Source organism: Nanorana parkeri, unplaced genomic scaffold, assembly GCF_000935625.1.
Source record: "Nanorana parkeri isolate BGI_ZX_2015 unplaced genomic scaffold, ASM93562v1 scaffold459, whole genome shotgun sequence".
In the NCBI taxonomy this organism is placed as follows: Eukaryota; Metazoa; Chordata; class Amphibia; order Anura; family Dicroglossidae; genus Nanorana; species Nanorana parkeri.
In genome coordinates this window covers 250,143-273,565 of record NW_017306727.1, presented here as the reverse complement: position 1 = coordinate 273,565, position 23,423 = coordinate 250,143, and the positions used below count along the sequence as shown (strand labels likewise).

The window sequence follows — 23,423 nt, the reverse complement described above, 5'->3', positions numbered from 1 at the left end:
GGAGGGGAGGGGTAGGGGGGGGGGGGGGGGGGGCATGCAGGGGTGGTTAGCCCGGTAGCCCCACTGCAAGGGTTAAGGACACTTTTGCCTGGAATTCTTCTGTAACTGGAGGAGCTGAAGATAGAAGCTGATTGGTCTCCATGGGCAACTGCTCCAGATTCTGTATGCTCCAGTTTTAATAAATTTCCCTCACTGTGGGTCACAGTTTAGCTTTCTGTAACTTAGCACAGTCAATCTCCATGCCAGATTGTAAGTCACTAAAGGCCATATGCAACTTTGGATATGTATCATTTAAAGAAAATGTAAGTGTACTTAGAAACCAATTAGATGTATCCATTCACTTTCTCGCCCGATGTGGAAAACAAAAGTATGAAAGCTATTTAAGGTCCACATTTGTATAAAAAATAATAATAAATATTGAATTCCTACAGGTTCTGTTCCGATGGCACTAATACCCCTACTCGTCTCCATTAAATGATCCCTTCTTATTCTCCTCTTTGTCTTAGGGCTTCTTCTGCTATAGGTACCATGAATCCTATCTGGTGGGAGTGCCCTAAGGTTGCGGCTAAGGAACTTTGGATCTGGGTGTATGCATTGGTGCATACTGTCTTGGGGTGTAACCGGATCAAGAATCCATGGGAGGTACTCTTGCATAAACTCATAGCGCAAGTGTCTCAACGGCAACAAATCCTAATCAATCATATTTTTGCAGCTACCAAACAAACAATCGCGACATAGTTGAAATCTCCGGCCTTCAGTTTCTTGGAAGTAAAGAACAGGATCTCGGGTACTATGATTAATGAAAAGCTATTCATACAGATACACATAACAAATTCTTGAGGATTCGGAGACCATGGTTATCCTATGCAAGTCTCCAACCCTGTGACCCAGAATTGGTGACATCTTAGCCACTCTGGTTCTCCACTATCAGGAGGATTGGCACTCGACCTGCTTTTATTCTTTGTTTTCTTCTTCTTCTCTCTCTCTCGTTTCTTCTTGTTCTGCTTTGTGTCTTTTCCCACCTCACTCTTCATCTTGTCTTTTGTTATCTTCCCTTCTTGGTTCCCCCCCCCCTTTGGAAATGTTTTCTGCTACCCCAACCTTTGGAGGATGTCCCCCTCTATAGTTGGGCCCTGGTGAATACAGGACTCGAGTGTTCGCACTCTCCACATTTGAATATGAGTGATTTTTATTGCTGTACATATGGAGGAGGCACCTTGCTTGGTTACAATCTTGTCTATTTTCTTTCTTATTTTCATCCTGCTGAAGTTGTGGATGTTGTTGACGACATGTTACTTGTGTTACCTAGGACTACGAAGATAATGTTGTTGCTGCGCCAGCAGAATTTTTCTTGTCCTGTACTTGTTTGCTATTTGCCAAAAATTCAATAAAAAGTTTGTGAAAGAAAAAGAATAATAAATGTACACTTCTTCGTTTAAGATAAAATGTGCAATTATTATTTGTTTGCATTGAAGCCAGTAAAGAATTGCAACTGTGATCAGTGGATCAATGTCTTTCCCCCGAGATCTCGTTTACAGATGAGATTTCCCAGAAGGCACCGGTGATGTAGCGTATATACTCCTTTAGTTGAATGTTCTTAGCCTATTGCTTTAGGCGATTTACTTCTCTGGGCAGGCTGTTTTCTCTTAGGATTGAATGCTAAAAATGCTACATTCACTCCGCCCTTAAATATCAGAAAATAACATCTTGCGCATATTAATAACATTACAGGCATTGTTTTTACATTCGCAAAATGACATTTTTTTCATAAATAGATGCAGTTCTCCCTGATTAAAGTAGAACTATGAGGTTAGGGCTTTTCCCCATAGTTCTCCGAAGGGTAACGGGAGGACACAAACTAGCGTTCTCCCGTTACCCAAAGCTCAGAAGAGCGCGAGCTGCAGCTCGCGGTAAACTGAGACGCCGCAGCTGAAACGGATCCCGACAATTATGTCTGGATTCGCCCAGCTGCGTGAGTGACAGCTGGCTCTGCCTATCTAGAGGCAAATCCAGCTGTACCCGCCCCCTCCCCCGTCCGTTCCGCCAGTCAGCACTGGCGGATCGGAGCGGGGAGGGCAGAATCGGGTCACTCCCCGGTCACGGCTCTCAGCAGTGACAGGATCGAGAAGTGAGCGAGCGCCGGTATGTGTTCACTCACTTCCCGATCTACTGAGCCGACCTGTGACAGTTTCATTGTCACAGGTCGGCTCAGATTATGAGGCTGAGTGAAAAGCACTCGCCTCATAATTCTCCTTTAAGGGGTCATTCACACCATTTGCGTTCATGCCGCGCTGGCCGTTTTTGCAGTGCAGCCGGAATGCAAGACAAGGCAAGTTGCCTTGTCATGGATGGTGACAGTTCACACCACTGCATTCCGGTGATGTGCACTTAAAAAATGTATGGCATGCAGTACTATTTTTAAGCGCACCACAGACGCAGTACAACTGCACCACACTGCAGTGAGCCCATAGAACTTAATGAAATGTCACTTGTGACATTTCAATAAAGTTCTAACAAAAAAAGAAAGTGTAATGTGGCTCGATAGAGAGCATTGGCACTGTACGGGCACACACACACCAGCAGCTGTGCTGTTGAGCGTGGCTGCTGGTGTGAACAAACCTTAAAAGTGTCCTGCTGCCTATCAATGTTACACTGCTGTAACTAGGGATGCACTGTTACCGTTTTTTTGGTATCGAGTAGGAGTACTGATTTTTTTTTTTCCGGTGCCCACTGATCCCGAATACCAAAACCAGAAGTCCCATTAAGAAAGCCAGGCGGCGTGTTATAAATCGCCACCTGGCTTCCCGGTTAGCATGGAGGCCGCCTCCATGCTCCCTCGTCACCAAGTGATGAAAAAGCATGGAGCCAGCTTTCTGGACAATCAGGAAGCCGGGCGTGGTGTAATGGCACATTGCCTGGCTTCCTGATTGGCCCGCTTCAACCAATCAGGAAGCCGGGCAACGAGTTATTAGACGTTGCCCGGCTTCCTGATTGGCCAGGGAGCCGGCTCCAGGCTCCATCGTGACAAAGTCATGAGGGAGCATTGGGCAGGCTTCCCGGCCAATCAGGAAGCCGGGCAGCGTGTAATGACTCACTGCTCGGCTTCCTGATACCGGAAGCTCAGGTATCGGGCTAGGCATCGGAGCAATTGGGCCAGTACGAGCAATGGCAGTCCATGTATATCTCTCAGCACAGGTTTCCTTTAAAATAGAACTATGGGGTAAACTTTTTTAACCCATAGTTCTCTTAAGGGTCATGGGAGGACATATACTAACCTCCTCCCGTGACCCAAAGCTCAGTATATAGCGAGCTGAAGCTCGCTATATACTGAGAGCTCTGCAGCCGGAACAGATCCTGACAATACTGTCTGAATCCACCCAGCTAGCTGATTGATAGCGGGCTCTGCCTATGTAGAGGCAGAGACAGCTGTGCCCGCCCTCTCCATGTCTGTTCCTCTAGTCAGCGCTGAAGGATCGGAGTGGAGAGGGGGGAATCCCTGCGGGGAGCTGTGACTGACAGTCACCGCTCTCTGCAGGGAGATGATCAGGAAGTGAGCGAGTGACAGTATGTGTTTTGCTCACTTTCCGATGAATAGAGCCAACCTGTGACAGTTTCATTATCACAGGTCGGCTCTAACTAATGAGGATGAGTGTAAATCACTCACCTCATACCGTAGTTCTCCTTTAATTTGCCAGTACCAATAATAGCAATGCCGGGGAGAAACTAAAGCTGTTTAAAATGCCAGTGTTTTACTGCATAACACTGTTAAAAGCACATTTCTCCACACACAATAAGAAATGCTTAAGGGTGCGTGCTTGATGAGGCAACCCACATCTGGACGTGGAATAAATAAAGACATAAAATGCCAGGAGAAAAACACAGGAAGAGGTTTTGCAATAACGGTGAATTCCTGTGCTGTAGCTGGGTGTCGCTCTGGCCAAACATGAACTGATCTATATGTTCTGACCGATCTCAGATTCCTTTCATTGATTGGCCATCTACTTTTCTGTGTGTATCTGAGCTGAACTATTTTCACACTGTTGCTTGTGAAGTTCCTGTTCAGTCAGAGAACTCCGTATGGCTTTAGTTAAAGTAGATCTATGGGGTTAAGGCTTTTCCCCATAGTTCTCCTTAGGGTAACGGGAGGACACAAACTAGCGTCCTCCCGTCACCCTAAGCTCAGTATACTGCAAGCTACAGCTCGCGGTATACTGAGACGCCGCAGCTGAAGCGGATCTCGACAATTATGTCTGGATCCGCCCAGCTGCGTGAGTGACAGCTGACTCTGCCTATCTAGAGGCAGAGCCAGCTGTACCCGCCCCCTCCCACGTCCGTTCCGCCAGCGCTGGTGGATCGGAGCGGGAGGAGGGAATCCAGCCCCTCCCCTGTCACGGCAGAGAGCTGCGACAGGATCGAGAGGTGAGCGAACGCCAGTATGTGTTCGCTCACCTCCCGATCTACTGAGCCGACCTGTGACAGTCTCATTGTCACAGGCCGGCTAGAACTATGAGGTGAGTGGAAAGCACTCATGTCATAGTTCTCCTTTTTAACAATCAATTTTAAATGATCAGATGGATCAAGTCACTGGATTGTAACTTATTTGGTCAACTTAAAGTGTACCTCCTACTGAAAGCAAATTTGGTGATGTTACATTGTATAAAATAAGGTAACTTGTCTGAATACCGTTGTGTACATTTTGGGCTTATAGCCCAGGGGTGGGCCTGGCCCACCCCTGGGCTCACTCACTCAATTCTCCAAGCCGGCTTGCTCTTAGACCGGTCCCTGGATCCTCTCTCCCCCTCTGCTGCAGCGGTCTAAGATCCTGTAAATCATCATGTTCTGTACACATGGGGACACTGAGGAACATGGTAATGCTGCACAGTAGGAAGATAGAGGCTCAGCGGTTTGGGTGAGTATAACTTTTTTTATTTAGCACCTAGACAAAAACAAGCACTTAACCCTCGCAGTGCAGGGATAGTGCCACTGCAAAGCTTATGGAACACATTTGCCTGGAGTTCTTTCTTAAAGAAATCCAAGTGCATAGCTCAGTTAATACCATTGCACATCCCTCTGTATTGACGAGGAAGACATATTTTGACAGACATACCCTGGAGGCCAGGCATCTCAATTCTTTGGGCTTGTGTTGGTGGAATCAGTTTGATATGCTTCTAAGATCATTTAGAATTCAATGGCAGCTGCATTTAACTTGCCTTTGGCCTACTTCAAGCAGGTTTCCTATAGACTTGTAAGGGAAGGCAAACCCCATAAAATGAACATGGGCCCCCATTAGTCATTTCACATTTCTCTGATACAATGCTATTTTTTACGTTACTTTAGTATTAGACAAAGCGACTTTTCATCCAGAGACTCGTTGACATAATTGGTAAGCATAGGACGTGTAGTCTTGCAGTTATAATGTATTATCTGAACTCTGACTGGTTGTCTAATGAGCCCCAGCTTCCCAATGATATCGAATACCCAAGCCCCTCTACATACACCCTGTTATAAGAAATACAATCATTCGACTGTTGTTACTCTTTGGCTTTCCATTTGCTGCAGCAGCATAAACTGGCTACAAAAATAACTGTATTGATTTGATATATCGCCATGGAAAAGCCACAGATTTTGACATTTACGTAAGTGATTTGCCCCTGTAACATTTGAAGGTACTGTGCCCTTTGTCTTTCATTCTAAGATACAAAGAAGACTGGGAAGAGTCCGTTCGCAGTATGTAATGTCATAGTGCAAGCTGTGACATTAAAGCTGAGCTCCAGGATAAGCAAATATTATCGAAATACTAAGGGAATGTGTATTCTTACTTGAGTCTTGGTGAGCTTTGTATCATTTCTTCCAGATCTGTGCAGTCATCCAGTGTGAACATTTGCCTCTGTGTAGGAGCTCCATTTATTAAAGACCAGTCATTGCTGTTCTTTCTCCTTGTGCATGGTGACTGGTCTTGTATCTGCCCTGTAGTGGGTGGGGCCTGCTGAGCCCATCCCACAGCTCAGCTTTCTGCACAGTGCAGCACAGTGGTGATGTCACTGCTACTTTTTACTAGGTAAGGTTTTTTAGTAACGCATCCTGCTAAGCCAGTGAAAGAAGCAGCACAGTGATGAACTCTTTCTATCACTCCGCTGTCTCCTCCTATCAGGATACTTTTTGTCCGCAAATGAATTGGCTCCATATGCACCTTCTCCCTCTCAGTCTGAGCTATGCTGTACAGGGGACAGCAAGAAGCTGATACTCGGTCAAATTCAACTAATTGCACTGCTTGATTAAAACAAACACATTTAATGATGTATTGAAACTGAAGTTTAACCTGCTTATATTTTGCTTTCTCTTGTTCTTCCTTTCTTCCTCATCAACATGCTTAGGACATTTTTAAATAAAAGCTTTCTGTTTTCATTGCATACCTTATTTTAGATCCAGTTTGCAGTGCATAGGATAGAAGACAATGGTGCAAGACTGAAGGCAAGGCTGGAGTTCAGCTTTAATTCATTTAAAGCTCCATTAATGTGTGTCTTCTATATCTGCCCAGAGGTCCGCTTTAAGACCACTTAGAGATGGTCAGCTTTCCTTTGCCCACCTGTGGAAACCAATGATATTCAAAGGCTGCTCAACGTTGTGCCACTCCTCTGCATCTTAGTCACCATTGGAAAGCCCTGCATTTCCAAAGGCACCAAAAAGAAATGTACATGCTTTCAGAGTGTGACTTAAAGGAGAACTATGAGGTGAGTGCTTTTCACTCACCTCATAGTTCTAGCCGACCTGTGACAATGAGACTGTCACAGGTCGGCTCAGTAGATCGGGAAGTGAGCGAACACATACCGGCGTTCGCTCACTTCTCGATCCTGTCACGGCTCTCTGCCATGACAGGGGAGGGGCTGGATTCCCCCCTCCCCGCTCCGATCCTCCAGCGCTGACTGGAGGAACGGACGGGGGAGGGGGCGGGTACAGCTGGCTCTGCCTCTAGATAGGCAGAGCCAGCTGTCACTCACGCAGCTGGGCGGATCCAGACATAATTGTCGGGATCCGCTTCAGCTGCGGCGTCTCAGTATACTGCTCGCGGTATACTGAGCTTAGGGTGATGGGAGGACGCTAGTTTGTGTCCTTCCTCCCGTTACCCTAAGGAGAACAATGGGGAAAAGCCCTAACCCCATAGTTCTCCTTTAAGAAAGTGCCATCTTCATGCAAAGATGATAAAAAATAATGTAAGGTTATTTATAATTTTTGTAATCCTGAAGCTGGTACGTGTTATGCAGACCCGATGGTCATGGATGGCAGCAGCTTGTTCTGGGTGAAGTGGACTAGGCAGCGTCTGGGAAAAAGGGACTGGGGGATCAGGGATGCAGACACAGAAAGACACAAAGGAATAAAGCTGCTCATACACTTATAGCTTTTTTTCCCCGTTTAGCCCCAAGGCTAAGGGCCTGTTTACACCAATGCCGCCGTGCGTTAATTGCAAGGATCCAGCAGTGTGTTGTGGTGCGTTTGAAAAAAGTAGCACATGCACTACTTTTTTCAACCGCACCACAATGCACAGTATTGCGGTACCACGTGTTGCAGCGCGGTCGAACACTTGTGGCCCGGAGGTGCGTTTGGGGTGCCGTTCAAATGATAAGCAATTCGAAACACTTGCTGCACTATAACGCAGGTGTGTTGCATGGTAGCATGCGTTAATTGCACTGAACTGTGTGGTTAACACACTGCATTGGTGTGAATGAGCCCTAAATGACAGGTTAACCGTGTGGATGTGGGGATACCCCTGCTGGCCTTTTGTATTCTGGCAGCGGCGGATACGATAATTGACTTTTGACAAATGGGCCAAATGAGGGTGGGTGATAGTCAGAAGCAGTGGTAGAGCAGATTATTGCGATCCTTATAATGACAGATGGCATCCTGCAGAAACTTTAGAATCAGAATAAAGATGCCAAATATACAAATATAATTGTATCCATATAAGTAATGGATGCAGTGCTGTGATCACCCATCAATCCAATTTACAAAGTTTTCTATGTACAGTATAGCGGGCAATAAAGACAGAGCTAGAAGAATTACAATATAATTAATAAAAGTTTTTACAGCAAGGAGCTTTTGAGATCAGTAAGAATACATATAATACTGTAACCTAGGGCTGCAACTAATGATCATTTTCACAATCGATTAGTTGACTGATTTTTCGATTAACCGGATAAAAAAAACAAAAAAAAAACCATCCTTAATTTAAAATAAAATACACAAATGGAGTGTTACAAACATAACGTTTACTTCAGAATAAAACTATGCGCACAATTTTTTGCAATAGCACTGCACTGGAACGGACAACATTGCGGTATCGTGCATTCAATTGCACGCAATCACACTGTGGGTGGAAGGCGTGTATGGGGTACCATTTATAGGAATCCCAGAATCAGAATTTGTCAGACCAAAAATTACTTTTTTCCCACCTTTTTTATACTTTTTTTTATTGTATTGTAAGCACATGGTGCTTGAATAGCTTCAGCCAGGGAATGACAGCTGTCAGTGGCAAGATTCCACAGACTGCAGCTGAATGTAAAAACAGCAGGTAGTGGTCTGGTGCAATAGCCAGTCTGCTATTGGACATTTAAATTGCAATAGCTAATAGCAGGAAGGCTATTGCACCTGCCCATTGCTTGCTGTGCCCTCCTACCAGCATGGAAGAGAGAGCTAATCGATTAGTTGGGTGCACCCCTACTTTTACCCTATTACAATAAAGTGGTAGAACAAGAAATGTGAGGTCCAGAATAAGACAAACTACATATCTGTGCCACACATTCCACTCCATTGATTGAAGGGGCTCCAATTATTTATAGACAAGGGAAAGCTGCAGTCCAGGCTGCTGTCACTAGCACACCTACTCCCTATTGTATTCTACTTAGGAACATATACATGTTTATTCACAAAAGGGTGAAGAGTTTGGAGAAGGCAGGAGAAGTGAACAATCTAGGACAACATAGCTGAACTGGAAAGTGAGCTGAAATGGAGAATTTTTCCAAATCAGCTATGTTGTCCTAGACCAGTGATGGCGAACCTTGGCACTCCAGCTGTGCCAAAACTACAAATCCCAACATGCATCCGCCTCTGGGAGTCATGCCTGTGGCTGTCAGAGTCATGCAATGCCTCATGGGACTTGTAGTTCCAAAACAGCTGGAGTGCCAAGGTTCGCCACCACTGTCCTAGACTGTTCACTGCTCCTGCCTTTTCCAAACTCTTCACTCTTTTGTGAATAACCTTGTATGAGAGAATCACAAAAAATGAAGAGACATAAGGATGAGCAAGCCCTGTCATAGGCACCGGAGGGTTGGTGGAATTCTCATAACCCAGCAGACAAAGGAAAAAGCAATGACGCTGTAGGGTCTCCCATTCCGTGTCTCTGGAACTAGACCTGCATGCACATCAATGTCTGGCATTTTCACTGCTGGCATCTCTTGCCACTAAAACGGCTAAACTTGCTCTTTCATTACTATTAAAGGCAATGTATAGGTTTGGTGATGTTTGTTTTAACTAAACTAGCAAACAAACAATACGCTATGTGCTAATAAACATACAAACATATGTATTCATGTTCAGGGAATGACAGCTGCCAGTGGCAAGATTCAGCAGGTTGTGGGCTGGTGCAATAGCCAGTCTGCTATTGGCCATTTCAAATTGCAATAGCCAACAGCAGGCTGGCTATTGCACCGGCCCACTGCTTTCTGTGCCCTCTTCCCAGCATGGTGGAGAGAGCTAGGGGATCCAACCAACTAATCAATAATGAGAATAGTTGACAACTATTCCCATTATCGATTCATTGATTAGTTGGTTGCAGCCCTAAGCCCAATTAAACCCTCTCTAGGGACTGACTGGAGCAATGTCTAAGGTGGTGTGTCAAACCGATAAAGTCGGGCTGCTGCTTCTGTGTGAGAGCAGTGGTCTGGCTCATCAAGGTGCTGCCAGTACAGGGTATTTTAATCCCCGCTACAAAAATAAACCTAAAAGAGCGGCACGTTTTTTTTGACTACTTAACAGCAATAATTACAGAGGGTTCAATAGAGCTTTAATTCAATACAAAAAAATGGAGAGCAAGAATGTAAGAATGTGAAAATCACACAAAAACTACTTAGAGGTAAGCACGCCGATATAATCCAACATATGTATTCACTGAAAGAAAAGTGATTTCCCCCCAAGCAGTGGGCTGGCCCTCAGAAAGAATGAGGAGATTTCAGCAACATGAAGAATGCACAGCAGCTCTCCATCATACACCTCAGCGTACAGCAGCCTGAGCACGTGCGCACCATTACTCAGTCTGTACTGCTCACTTCCAGTGCTGGATTTACATCAGGCACAACACTGCCAGCACTGACAAAGACCACGCCACCAAGACATTCAATTAGTGAATCAAATACGCCGGCAACATGCACAATCTCATGTGTTCCTCTGCAGGAAATAAAGGATAATAAAGAAAGAAATGCTTTTCATTCGACCTTTACTAGTAAAGAATGTTTGAATAATGTCTGCTTGCTTCGATGCTTGGTTACAGGATATAATAGCATTAGAACATGCATGGCCTGAGAATTAACGGGAACCTATCATGCCAGCTCCCTATGTCGCAGCCTAGGCTTCCCTATGGTGCTAGATGCTGCTATTGCCTGACAGCAGAAGGCAAAGCTAATTCGTGGGCAGAGCTAACCAGTGCAGCATCCAGCATATGTTTATGGCTTCTGTAATTGTAAGCTGTAACACTTTTTCAACGGCAATTTTCTTAGACCTTTGTGATAAAAAGCAAATAGCCATGAGAGGTACCTATGATCGATTTGGATTATGCATACATTGAAACCACGCTTGGATGTCTAATGCAATATGAAATGTATCTAAATGAACTTTGCAAATCATTTTGTTCCTATAATATGTCTATATATGGGCAATATGTAGATTTGTCAAGCAATTGACTGATATTATGCATTGAGCCAGATAGCAGTGGCTAATGAAGCCAATCATTGACAGAACAGATTTTAAGATGTTTGCTCATCTCTGGTTTCCAGGAGACACAACAATCATGTTCAATTTAGCTTGCCTGCACTATTTGTCTGTATGTCAGGTCTGCAGCAATTAAGGGGACCAACATGTAAGCAAGGTCATCAGACATTAGTGTTGGTGCTTTTTATAGCAACTGTATAATGATGGGTAAGGGGGGTATTACAACACACAGCTGAGGAGAACCAAATATGCTAAAATAAAAAAATTGCAGATTTGAATGGTATGAGAATAACATTGGATCATAGCAGCAACACTAGCAATTAAACCATTTGTTCCTACAAAACCCTAAAAACTGGTTGACTAAAGATGGCAGTCAAACGGCAATAATGATGTACCAAGGTGGGTAACTCATAGCAGCTAAACAGGTTCTACCTTTTCTAGTTTTATGTGAACCTGTGAGCTCACCTGACTTTGTAGGGTAGCCCCAGGCCCATAAAACTGGAACATCCAGATGCCTGAACACAAGCTCAGTTATATTTTAGAGTGCCCAGGCATGGCTGAAGCTCTAGTGCTCCGCTGGGCAGTTATTGACCACACAGCTTTCTGCTTCACATCTAATCTGCCTGCTCCCTCTCTTGCCCCTTACTGGCCAACAGGAAGGCATGGGTGGTGGGCAAGTTATCAACTAGGAAGGTGTGTGGTCAATAATTTCCCAGGCATCGCTGAAAGGATATTTAAACCCTCCCGTTTTTTTGCATATATCTACTGCTAGCGAGCAGTAGATCTATGCAAACAGTTTAACTTACCCTGTGTTCCGTGCGCGGTCCCGTGCGAAAATGAGAAATTTCTCGAGCGGCCGCAAAGGATCTTGGACCGCGCACATGCGCAGTTCTCATTTTCGGCAGAGACGCGACGAGGGACGCAAGGTAAGTCTATGGGCGCGTGCACCCGCATGCAGACACCGCTGGATCGGAGGGACAGAGCAGTCAGCGCTGGATGGGAGAGCCGCCGCACCGCTGGAGAGAAGGCTGAAAACACCAGGAAAGAAGAGGAAAAGGAGACATCATTTAAGGTAAGTGCTGACATTAACATGGGGGGAGGGAAACATTTTTTTGCCTTTTAATGTCACTTGAAGCTCTAGCGCTCTGCTGAACAGTTATTGACCACACAGCTTTCTGCTTCACATCTAGCCTGCCTGCTCCCTCTCTTGCCCCTTATTGGCCAACAGGAAGACATGGTTGGTGGGATAGTTATCAAGTAGGAAGTGTTGTCAATAATTGCCCAATACAGCACCAGAGCTTTGAGGGTCTACAGACCCTGTGAAGATAAACTAAGCCAGTGGTCAAGCACCAAGTGGTGACTGCTGTATGGACTTGAGGCCACCTTTCATGTTAATGTGAACCTACAGGCTGGTGGAACTATGAATGATGATTTCTAATTGCTACATTTTACAAAACTTGACTTACTCGTCTTGGCCTTTTAAAATAAACTATAAAAGTTAACGGGGAATGTACCCTAACCTGTAGCAATGCAATATTTTCTGTTGTTCTGTTTTGGTTAGAGCTGGACAAGTCCCAGGAGCCAGATAGCCAATGCTCCTTAAAAATTACAGCTGGCACCTAACTTTTGAGGATACCTTTGGTGTTTGTCAATGAAATTGGCTCCCAAGAAAATGCCTGCAGGCTCCTGGATTGGACAGACTGGCTCCTGAATTCCATATGAATTTGTCCACCCCTGGTTTAGGTTAAACTGAAATTTGAATGTACAGATTTGTTCATGTTAGACTTCCTCCTGGTTCTTTACACTACCTTACATTTACTAAGAAATCGATGGCTTATGGAAGGCCGCCAAAAATAGTTTGGTCTTTGTGATGAAAGATAGTACGTATTTTAAAAATCTTTTAGCGAGTGATGAATATTTTCTCCCTCCTGTTAGTTATGAGAAAGGCTGGCGGTGATAAATGAATGCTTGCAGTGTTTATCCTGTGAAGGCACTGGTTATCTATGCAAATTATACGGTACAATTTGTATAGCGAGCAAGCCGAGCCTGCAAGGCTGATGCATTGTGCCAGCGAGCCCATGTTTTCCACTTGCTGCTGCTGCAAGACGTCAGGTGCTGATTCTTTGCTATAGCGAGGCAAAAGAATTAGCACGGGAGATTGTTAACAAATTCGATAACTGGAAAATGGAAAAACACTGTACAGAGTAAACTAGAAATTGCATCAGCAACTGTGTAAAATGTAAATATGTGAAGTTATGCAACAGTGCTTAAATGATATGTGGAAAGCTTTGTCAAAATACCTAGAAAGTGACATAACTGATTACTGTAATTACTGTACTGACAAATACTGCTACAGTGTTACTACTACAATGGAGTCTACTTATCATCACACATTAGATGCCAGGTTCTGGATTTATCCTTCCTTGGGATAAAGGGGAGATTGGTGCATGTAGACAGGTTCAGTCATTTACCACCTTGTTAAAATGGTCTGATACTCGCAATGGAAGATCTCCCTTTCGAGTTCCCAAGCCAGCCATGTCATTCCTGAGGGCCCATTCACACCAGCCCATTCTGGTAACACGCATACGTGTGTTGGTGCACTTGAATGGCACCCCAACGCACTTTCACTACATGCATCACAAAGCACAGTGGGGGAGATTTATAAAAGCTGGAGCAGACAGAATCTGGAACAGAACCAGATTCTCTTTTCGGTTTGTTCAGTTAAGGCATGAAAAAGAAACCGAAGAAGAGAAGCTGACTGGTTGCCATGGGCAACTGCTCTAGATTCTGTCTCTTCCAGTTTGCATGAATTCGCCGCCAAATACTGCAAGCTGCACTAAATTGTCATACATTGTGGTGCATTACAGCCCACCGGTTTTGAATGGGCTTCCTAACACAGCATGCTACGTGGAGCATGGCGTTGTGGTGTGAATGGGATCTGACTCTTTGGCATACTAAATTTGGCCATACACTTAGACTGAATGAAAGAAATCAAACTGATTCCTTCATCCATGCTAAACGGGGTGGATGGGGGAATCTCCCCTGACAGGCTATTGCATTCTGACATCTGCCACCCAGGACTGTCAGAATACCAGCACAGTGACTGCAACTGTTAGGTCGCAGTCACCATTCAGCCAACAATTTTCCACCCAGCTCCTTTGTCAAAGTTGATTGAATATCTGACTTTTGTTTAGCTGGGTGGTGCCGGCAGAGTCGAACACAGCTGGAATTTGCTGATGGGGTATGCCAGGACTGTGGACCTGGGATCTCGGTGAAAGGATTGGGCTCTGCCTGGGTCCTGTAGAAAATGGGTGCTGAAATGAAAAATGTTCATTTATATCAAACCAGGGCTCTGCCCAAGCAAAAGAAAACAACAGGTTTTCGTTTGATACAGCCCTCCCCAGCAGCACATGCTCAGCTTTCCTTTATTTCACACTGCTCTGCTCCCGGTAGTAAAGACTGGAAACCCAGAGTCGCTCCACAGGACTTTAAAAGACTGCCTCCCTGTCCCCAAGAGACCACACTGAGAAAATCTGGGGAATGAGTCTCATCCTCTTACCTTCCTGAAAGTCCCAGCTCCTTCTACCCTCCCAGCTGGAGTGGTGGGGGAGCAAAAGCAAAATGAGCATCAACAGCCGGGGAGGGGGCAATAAAGTCAAATTGTCACTTTACCCCACATGGATAAAGCTTCTCTAAAAACAATTCTTCCAAAATAAATGTCAGTGTTTGAGTTCTCTTTATTATGTTCATGGAAATGCTGACTTCCCCTTATTTCTTAGGTAAAAAACAAACAACTTCTAAGAAATGTATTTAGTGGTTGATGTCATCATCTAGAAAATACAGATCATGAGAATATATAATATACACCGGGCAAAAGATATGATAGAACCTTATCTGCTTATACCTTCTGTTATTATTCAATATCTCCAGAAAGCTCTGCCAGACATATCACTATGTTTACTGTATAGAAATATATCACAACGTCTTCATGACAAGACCAATAATGACAAGCTTTAAAATAGAACTGTGGCCTTCCTGTTGAAAAAAAATAAAATGTGTGTTGCAGCACTTAGTTACAAGTAGATGTGCACCAAAATGACATTTTGAAACTGAAAATAAAAAAAATGTCAGACCGAAACTTATTTATTGTTTCTAACATTTTAAACATTTTTTAAATATTTTTTTTTCTAAACTTTTTTTTATTTTATATTTTATTTCTTTTTAAATTCCTTTTCAATAAATATTTTTTAACTTTACTGTCAGGGGCTCTGGGGAAATATTGGGGGTCTAAACAGAGAGACACAGAGTCCCCGATCTCATTTTCTGCAGCCCCTGTTATAAATGAACAGGAAGCCTCTATACTGAGTTTTCCTGTTCATTCATAACTTCTGGAGATAGTACGTTTACTATAACCACAATCATAATCACTTCCCATTCATTCATAATTGGGGACACAGTAATTATTTACAGGGAAGGGGTTAATAGAATGCAGCACTCACTCTCCTGGTAGGGAACGGAATAATAATTGCTGGTACTCCATTTCTCCTAGCAGGGTGGGGGTTAATAACCTGCGGTGCCCCATCTCTCCTAGCAGGGAAGGGGTTAATAGCCTGTGGTGCCCCATCTCTCCTGGCAGGGAAGGGGTTAACAGTGCTAGTGCCTTCATTTCTCCTGGCACAAGGGGTTAATAGCAGTGGTACGCAGTCTCTCCTTGCAGGGAAAGGGTTAACAGCCGACGGTACCCCATGTCTCCTGGCAGGGAAGGGGTAAATAGGTGGTGGTAACGCCGGCGAATTATTTAACACTCAGCGATCACTGATCATGCTTGTACCCGCTCTCCACCCTGACACGCTGTCATAGGGGGCTGAAGGAGCAGTGTGAGGAGGAGAGCTCGGTCAATTTTGACAGCTGACTCCTCCCCCGCACCGCTGGCCCAGCCTCCTGTGACAGCTGTCTCCGCCCCCACATCGCTCTCCATCCTGATCAGTCAGAGGAGGCCGAGCAGGGCAGTGCGGGAGGAGAGTTCCGCCTCATGTGGCACGCAGGCTGCTCCCAGCTCTCTCACCTGCCCTGCTCGGCCTCCTCTGACAGTTGTTTTCCTGTGTCACAGGGAGCGCAGAGCAGCGCCCAGCGGAGAGGAGACAAACCAGGCATGCACCACTATTTCGGCTGAAAGATAGAACTTTCGCCTGATCTGATCATCTTCTTCCTTCCACTTGTATTCAGGAGTCCCTCCAGCCGCTGGTGCCGGTCTCTGATCCAGCGCCGACTGCTGTGTCTTCTGTGTCCCACAGAGTCTGTGCGCGTGCATTGACTTACCCTGTGTCTCTCCTCTTCTCCCGGCTGAAGATCCGTACTGCGCATGCGCCCGCCTCATCATGCTGCTCAACCATTCCAGAATCTTCAGACAGGAGCGAGCGGTGGAGACACAGGTAAATAATAACCTAATTGGTAACTTTTGTATTCTTTTGAATGTGTTTGCATATATCTAATGCTTGCTGGGAGAAGGTTTCATTCTTCTTTAATGTCTCTGATCACAATATTGTCTTGGCGGCAATAAGTGGAAGGTGATCCATCCCACTGGGGCCCATCTGAAACTAAAATATCAGCTTTAAAGTAGGTGTAAGCCCTAACTGAGTGGCTTCTTCTATACTAAAGCCCCGTGTATCATAAACACAATGATGTTTTTAATTATAACAATACTGGTTTTTAACCTTTCTTGTATATCCGCACTGCTGATCTCCTGCAGCCTCTTTACAGCCACTGTGTTTCTTGATATTACCAACAGTGGACCAAACCTGTGGAACGAGCATTGCATGGCCTTTGTAGTCTCCATTGGAGGAGCGCGTACCAGGGTGACAATGCAGGAAGGCAAATAGTAGATGGGGACAGAGCGTTGTCACCCCATAACAGGAAGTGCCTGAACAAGGACTTTCATGGCAGGAACACCAGATATTATTGTAAGGAAAGCTGCAGGTTTACAAATAACAAACAGGAAGTGGCAGTAACATGTTCATGTAGAATTCAGAGTTGACATATCTTGTGTGTGAATCTCACATTAAAGTAGTAATACGCTCTCAATCTTTTTCAATAATGAATCCACAGCACAGCAAACAGATGCTCAGTATACATTGGTCACTCTCATTGACCACTCTCATTGACCAATCTCACTCTCAGTATACATTGGTCACTCTCATTGACCACTCTCATTGACCAATCTCACTCTCAGTATACATTGGTCACTCTCATTGACCACTCTCATTGACCAATCTCACTCTCAGTATACATTGGTCACTCTCATTGACCACTCTCATTGACCAATCTCACTCTCAGTATACATTGGTCACTCTCATTGACCACTCTCATTGACCAATCTCACTCTCAGTATACATTGATCAGGAAAGGATTTCTTTACGTTTTTGCACAAGCTCTTACACTCATCATGTTTCCGAGCAGCTCCAACTCTCTCAGCTCAGCTACCCTGTACTTCCTGCCCAGTACAAGATCATAAGGGACAGAGCAGTCTCCATGAGCTGTCCATCTACTGGCATGGAAAAGGGGAGTAGCTTGCCTTGCTGTCCCTGTGTGTTTGTGGAGACAGCTTACTAGAACCCACAAGGGTGACTCCATAGGACCCTGCAAGGGAAAGGAGCCACCCTAAAACAGGAAGTCAGGACCAGTGCTCAGAGGACCAGCTGATTCTGCAGGAAACGATAACTTCTATACATCAAGGAGCAGCATCCATTGTAACTGATTTCCTCAGCATTTGAAACAGCTTAAAACCCTTTTGACTTTAAAGCAGAACTCCAGGACTTTTTGTTAACCCTTCCCATGGGGCTACCCCAGCACTGCAATGGTTAACTGCTCGCTTGTGTCTAGGCTAGAGAAAAACAAAGATATAGTCACCCAAAGCTCTGAGCCGGCTTCTTCTTAGACTGGTCCCTGGAATGTCCCCCCCCCCCTCCTCTGCAGCGGTCTAAGGTCCAGTAAATCATCATGTGAACGTCAACTCCGCTCATCCCAAGACCTCCTGCTTTCCAGCTCCCTTGTCAACTCCTCCCATGCTCGCCTCCAGGACTTCTCTAGAGTCTCTCCCATCCTCTGGAACTCTTTACCCCCAACCTGTCCATCTGTCGCCCACCTTGACTGCGTTTAGGCATTCCTTAAAGACTCATCTCTTCAGAGAAGCCTATTCCACCTCAACCTAACCACTGAACCATCACGTTCTCAAACTATTCCTCTCCACACAGCTACCTCCTCATGTATCCCTTGCCCCTCCCTTTTAGATTGTAAGCCCTCAAGGGCAGGACCCTCCTTACCATCTTGTCTTGAATTGTATTGTGATTGTAATGTCTTCCTTATATTGTAAAGCGCTGCACAAACTGTTGGCGCTATATAAATCCTGTATAATAATAATGTGTATACACCTTGCATAGACGTGAGGACGCTGAGGACCATTCTGATGTGCCGCAGAGAAGGGGACAGGCTGGAAGAAGCACGGCTCAAAGCTTTGGGTGAGTATATCTTTGTTGTTTTCAAACCTAGACACAAACAGGCAGTTAACCCTTGCACGGCTAGCCCTATTGCAAGGATTAATCAAACAAATTCCGGAGTTCTGTTAATGACAAGTAAAGGCCGGATTCACGCCTATGTGTTTTTTCTCCCTGACGTCTTTTCCATTCAAATCAATATCAATAAATCAAAGCACATCAAAAAAAAGTGTATTGTCGCAGGTTTTTACCACCTGCTCAACTGCATATTGCATTGAAGGTTAACGCGCCTCACCACGCATGCCAATACACACCAGTGTGCATCATGATGCATTTCTGTGCTATCGAAAATGCCAACTTGTGTCAAGCTTTATGATGCCTTGTCATTGATTTCAATGGAGAACTCATCAAGCGATAACACAAAGCAGTGAATCCAGCTTAAGAAAGATTCTTTCTTCTTCTGTGTGTTTGAATGACTCGGCCCCGTAACCGTCATCATACACTAATATGTGATTGTTCAGTCATAGAGCCTGGAGATGGACACATGGATGGCAGCAGGCAGCAATACAGAGGTCCTCCAAGGGCATAGGGTGCAATATGACTGAGGCCCGTGACGGCAGGCCGTGTCCTGGCACTGATACATCCAGTGTTATTCTAAGGCCATCGTCAGATGGTACCTGCGTCACTGCTTGGAGGCAGCACAGACACTGACAGACACTGACAGCTCCTCAGACATTGTCACTGTGACTCACAGGACACACTGCACATCATCAACAACACATTTCTTCTGTCTCCTCTCCATGGATTGATGTACGAGATCCCATGTAAAAAGTTGTTGCATGTAACATTTGTGCTGGCGTTTACATGCGTGCCGCGTACATGGAGCCTACTGGCTGCTGCTCAGGGCCAACATGTAAATAGGCAACACCGCCACCGATTACACACTCCCCCTGAATGAGTCATTTGTGCGGCGGCCGCGCATGTGCAGCATGACCTCAGCCGATTCTGAAGGCTGAGGTTGTTCTGCGCATGCGTCACCACCGCACAAATGACCTATACATATCAATAGTGTGGAATCAGCGGCCGTGGCGCTGCTGGCTACGCGTTGTAGATATTTACATGGCCATGTTCGCTGTACGCATGTATACAACATACAATACGTTCACATAAGAACCGTGGGAGCAGACCTATTTTTTTTTTTTTATGTTGCACAACATTTCGCTGCCCAGCTATGTAAACAGACTTCTATCCTGCTGAGATAAAACTATACACATGTGTAGTCAGCAATTGTGAATGAGCCCTAAAGAATGTGCACGTGACTCCAGTCTGATGCAACAATACGACCTCTGATACATGAGGGGAATTTACCAAAACTGAAGCAGTTGTCCATGGCAACCAATCAGCGTCTGTCTTCCATTTTCAAAGCATAGCTGATGAAGCCATATGATGATTGGTTGCCATGGGCAACTGCTCCAGATTGTGTCTGCTCCAGTGTTGATAAATTCCCTTCTTTGTGTACACATTGCACAGATCACCTCTCAGCCCAGACACACACACAGATAACAGATGTCCATCCCTGGTACTCCGACACTGCTGCTAGAGGCGACATGATGGCACAGGGCATTACCTGTACTTGTCATTGCGGCTGTAGTCATCCTCACTGCAGCTTCCTTCCAGCCCAGCCCTGAGCTCCGCACTGTCCGGGTCATCGTCCTCGGCCGCTTCTATGGCCACCCTGATCTGTACCTGTGTGCCCAAATCCCAGGCGCTGCCAGCAGCCTTCTCCCCGGGCACAGCCCCCGAGTCCTGCTCACTGGCTGCTTCCATGCTGAATGAAGGGATGTCCGATGGCCCGGACTGTGACATCCACATCGATGGAGGTGCCCAGGTGACAAATGAGAGCCTGCCAGACCCTCCCGAAGAGCGGGCGCTGGCACTGCCTCGGGCTGCAGCCTGTTCCTGAGATGAGAGCTCCGGTCACCTCCTCCTTCCAGGCAGAGGTCGGGCCTCCTTCTCCGCCTCTACACTGATCTTCTCGGGGACAAGGCGGTCCAGGGAGGCGGCACATCAGCAGCATTCCTCGCATTGCTGTCATCGTGCTGAGGATGTGCTTCCTGCGCCACCTGCTGGACGAATCCGAGAACGTCCCTCATCCATCTATTTGTCCATTCATTCCGTCCATCCGTCCAACATCCCTGCCCAGGAGACATGGGGTACCGCCGGCTATTAACCCCTTCCCTGCCAGGAGACATGGGGGGGTACCGGCAGCTATTAACCCCTTCCCTGCCAGGAGACATGGGGTACCACCGGCTATTAACCTCTTCCTCACCAGGAGACATATGGGGGGGGGTGTACTGCAAGCTATTAACCCCTTCCCTGCCAGGATACATGGGGGGTACAGCAGGCTATTAACCCCTTCCCTGCCGGGAGACCGCCTATTAACCTCTTTCCTGCCAGGAGACATGGGGTAACACCGGCTATTAACCCCTTCCCTGCCAGGAGACATGGGGTAACGCCGGCTATTAACCCCTTCCCTGCCGGGACACATGGGAAGGTTACCACCGCCTATTAACCCCTTCCCTGCCAGGAGACATGGGGTACCGTTGCCTGTTAACCCCTTCCCTGCCAGAAGACATGGGGTACCACCGCCTATTAGCCCCTTCCCTGCCGGGAGGCATGGGGTAACGCCGGCTGTTAACCCCTTCCCTGCCGGGACACATGGGAAGGTTACCACCGCCTATTAACCCTTTCCCTGCCAGGAGACATGGGGTACCGTCACCTGTTAACCCCTTCCCTGCTGGGAGACATGGGGTACCACCGCCTATTAACCTCTTCCCTGCCGGGAAACATGGGGGGTTATCGCAGCCTATTAACCTCTTCCCTGCCAGGAGACATGGGGTAACGCCGGCTATTAACCCCATTCCCTGCCGGGAGACATGGGGTAACGCTGGCTATTAACCCCTTCCCTGCCTAGAGACACGGGGTAACGGCGGCTATTAACCCCTTCCCTGCCGGGCACATGGGAAGGTTACCACCGCCTATCAACCCCTTCCCTGGCAGGAGAGATGGGGCACTGCAGGCCATTAACCCCTTCCCTGCTAGGAGAGATGGTGCACCGCAGGTTATTAACCCCCACCCTGCTAGGAGAAATGGAGTACCAGCAATTATTATTCCGTTCCCTACCAGGAGAGTGAGTGCTGCATTCTATTAACCCCTTCCCTGCAAGGACATAACTGCAAGATATTAATCATTTTACTGCCAGGAGAAAGTAGTGTCAGCTTTTAAACTCTTCCCTGTCAGGCTATTAACTCTTTCCCTTCCAAGCGAGAGAGAGTATATGGAGAGTATCCTTTCGATGCCAAGAGAGTACCGGAAGTTATTAACCCTTTTCCTGCCAGGAAATACAGAGGGAGTACTGTGATCTATTAACCCCTTCCCTGTCAGGAAAGAGTGTGAGAGAGAGTACTACTGGTTATTAACCATTCCCTTGCCAGAAGAGAGGGGGTACTGTTGGCTATTAACGTTTTCCCTGCTAGGAGAGTACTGCTGACTTTTAACCTTTTCCCTGCCAGGAGAGAGGAAGCGTAAGACACTTTTTAACCCATGTCAGTAGAGAGAAAAAGAGAGTATTACTGGCTTTTAACTCTTTCACTGCCAGAAGAGATAGTACTGCAAGCTTTTAACCCTTCCCTTTTCATGAGAAAGAGGGAATACTGCTGGGTTTAACCCTTTTCCTGCAGTATTTTAACAATTCCTGGCCAGAAAAGCAAGAGAGTACTGCTGGATTTAACCCTTACTTTGCCAGGAGAAAGAGAGAGATAGTACTACCGGCATTTAACCCTTCCCCAGCAAAGAATAAATAGTACTGCCAGATCTTAACCCCTTTCCTTGCCAGGGAAGAGAGCCTTTTAACCATTTCCCTGCTAAGATAGAATACTGTCAGCTTTTAACCCGTTCTCTGCAAGAAGAGATAGGAAAAAAAATGCTGACTTATTTCCTGCCAGAAGCGTGAAAAATACTGCCAGCTTTTAACTCTTTCCCTTTTAGGGAAGAGAGAGAGAGAGAGAGAGTGTGTGTGTACTGCTGGCAGCTATTAACCCGTTCCTTGCCAGGAGAGGGAGAGGACTACCGGCTTTTACCTCTTTCCGTGCCAGAAGAGAGAGAGATTACAGTACAGACTATTAACCCCTTCCCCTCCGGGAGAGATAGTATTGCTGCTTATTAAACCTTTCCATGCCAGGAGAGAGAGTACTGTTGGCTTTTAAACTCTTTCCCTACCAGGAGAGAAAGAGTACTACTGGCCTTTAACCCTTTCACTGTCCAGTGAGAGAGTACTGCCAGTTTTTAACCCTTTGGAAATGTCTCCACTCGCGTCACATATTGAACACTTGCAAAAGCTTTGAATAAGCGCCTTGCTTTTAAAAGTGTTTGCATGGTTTTTTTAAACAGATGATCACTCTTAGGTTGGGAAGTTGGAAGGTTGCACTGCATTGCCGCTCTTGAATGGGGCACTTTGCATTTTATTACATGCAGCAACAATTCTGCTTTTGTCTGTACTGTGTTATTTAATAGCATTATCACAGTTGTTTGAGGCAATTTAGTGTTAAAAAAACAAATCCAAACCACCCTGTTTGCTGTCAGTGGAGTCAAGCTCTTTCCCTGTCAGTTCTTCAACAACAGCTTTTAGGTTTGATGGCTAGGCTACTTTTTGTTTCTTTCTGGTGATATAATAAAAAGTCTTATACATTAGTGTTCTTCTAATCCCCATAAAACCATATATTTTCTTGAAGCAGACATCTTCAGGGACATTAGATGCTGCACTTAAAGCTGAACTCCAGGATCATCTCACCTCCCTCAAATATATTAGCCCTCACCATGGCCACTGTTTCCGCACTATTACATTTGAAAATAGTTGCTTCTATTTCCATAAAGTGCCTTTACAAATACACTCCCCCC

The 23,423-nt window shown here is 45.8% G+C and overlaps 1 protein-coding gene across 1 annotated transcript in view; it reads right to left on the bottom strand.

Annotated features, from left to right (window-relative positions):
* Positions 1 to 20,515, bottom strand: part of LARP6 (La ribonucleoprotein domain family member 6) — a 41,987-nt gene extending 21,472 nt beyond the window's left edge. Inside the window, exon 1 of the mRNA XM_018560494.1 lies at positions 20,095 to 20,515. Within this exon, the coding sequence (XP_018415996.1) occupies positions 20,095 to 20,339 (245 nt within the window). The 5' untranslated portion in view covers positions 20,340 to 20,515. The remainder of the gene's footprint in view (positions 1 to 20,094) is intronic.
* Positions 20,516 to 23,423: the final 2,908 nt, after the last annotated feature.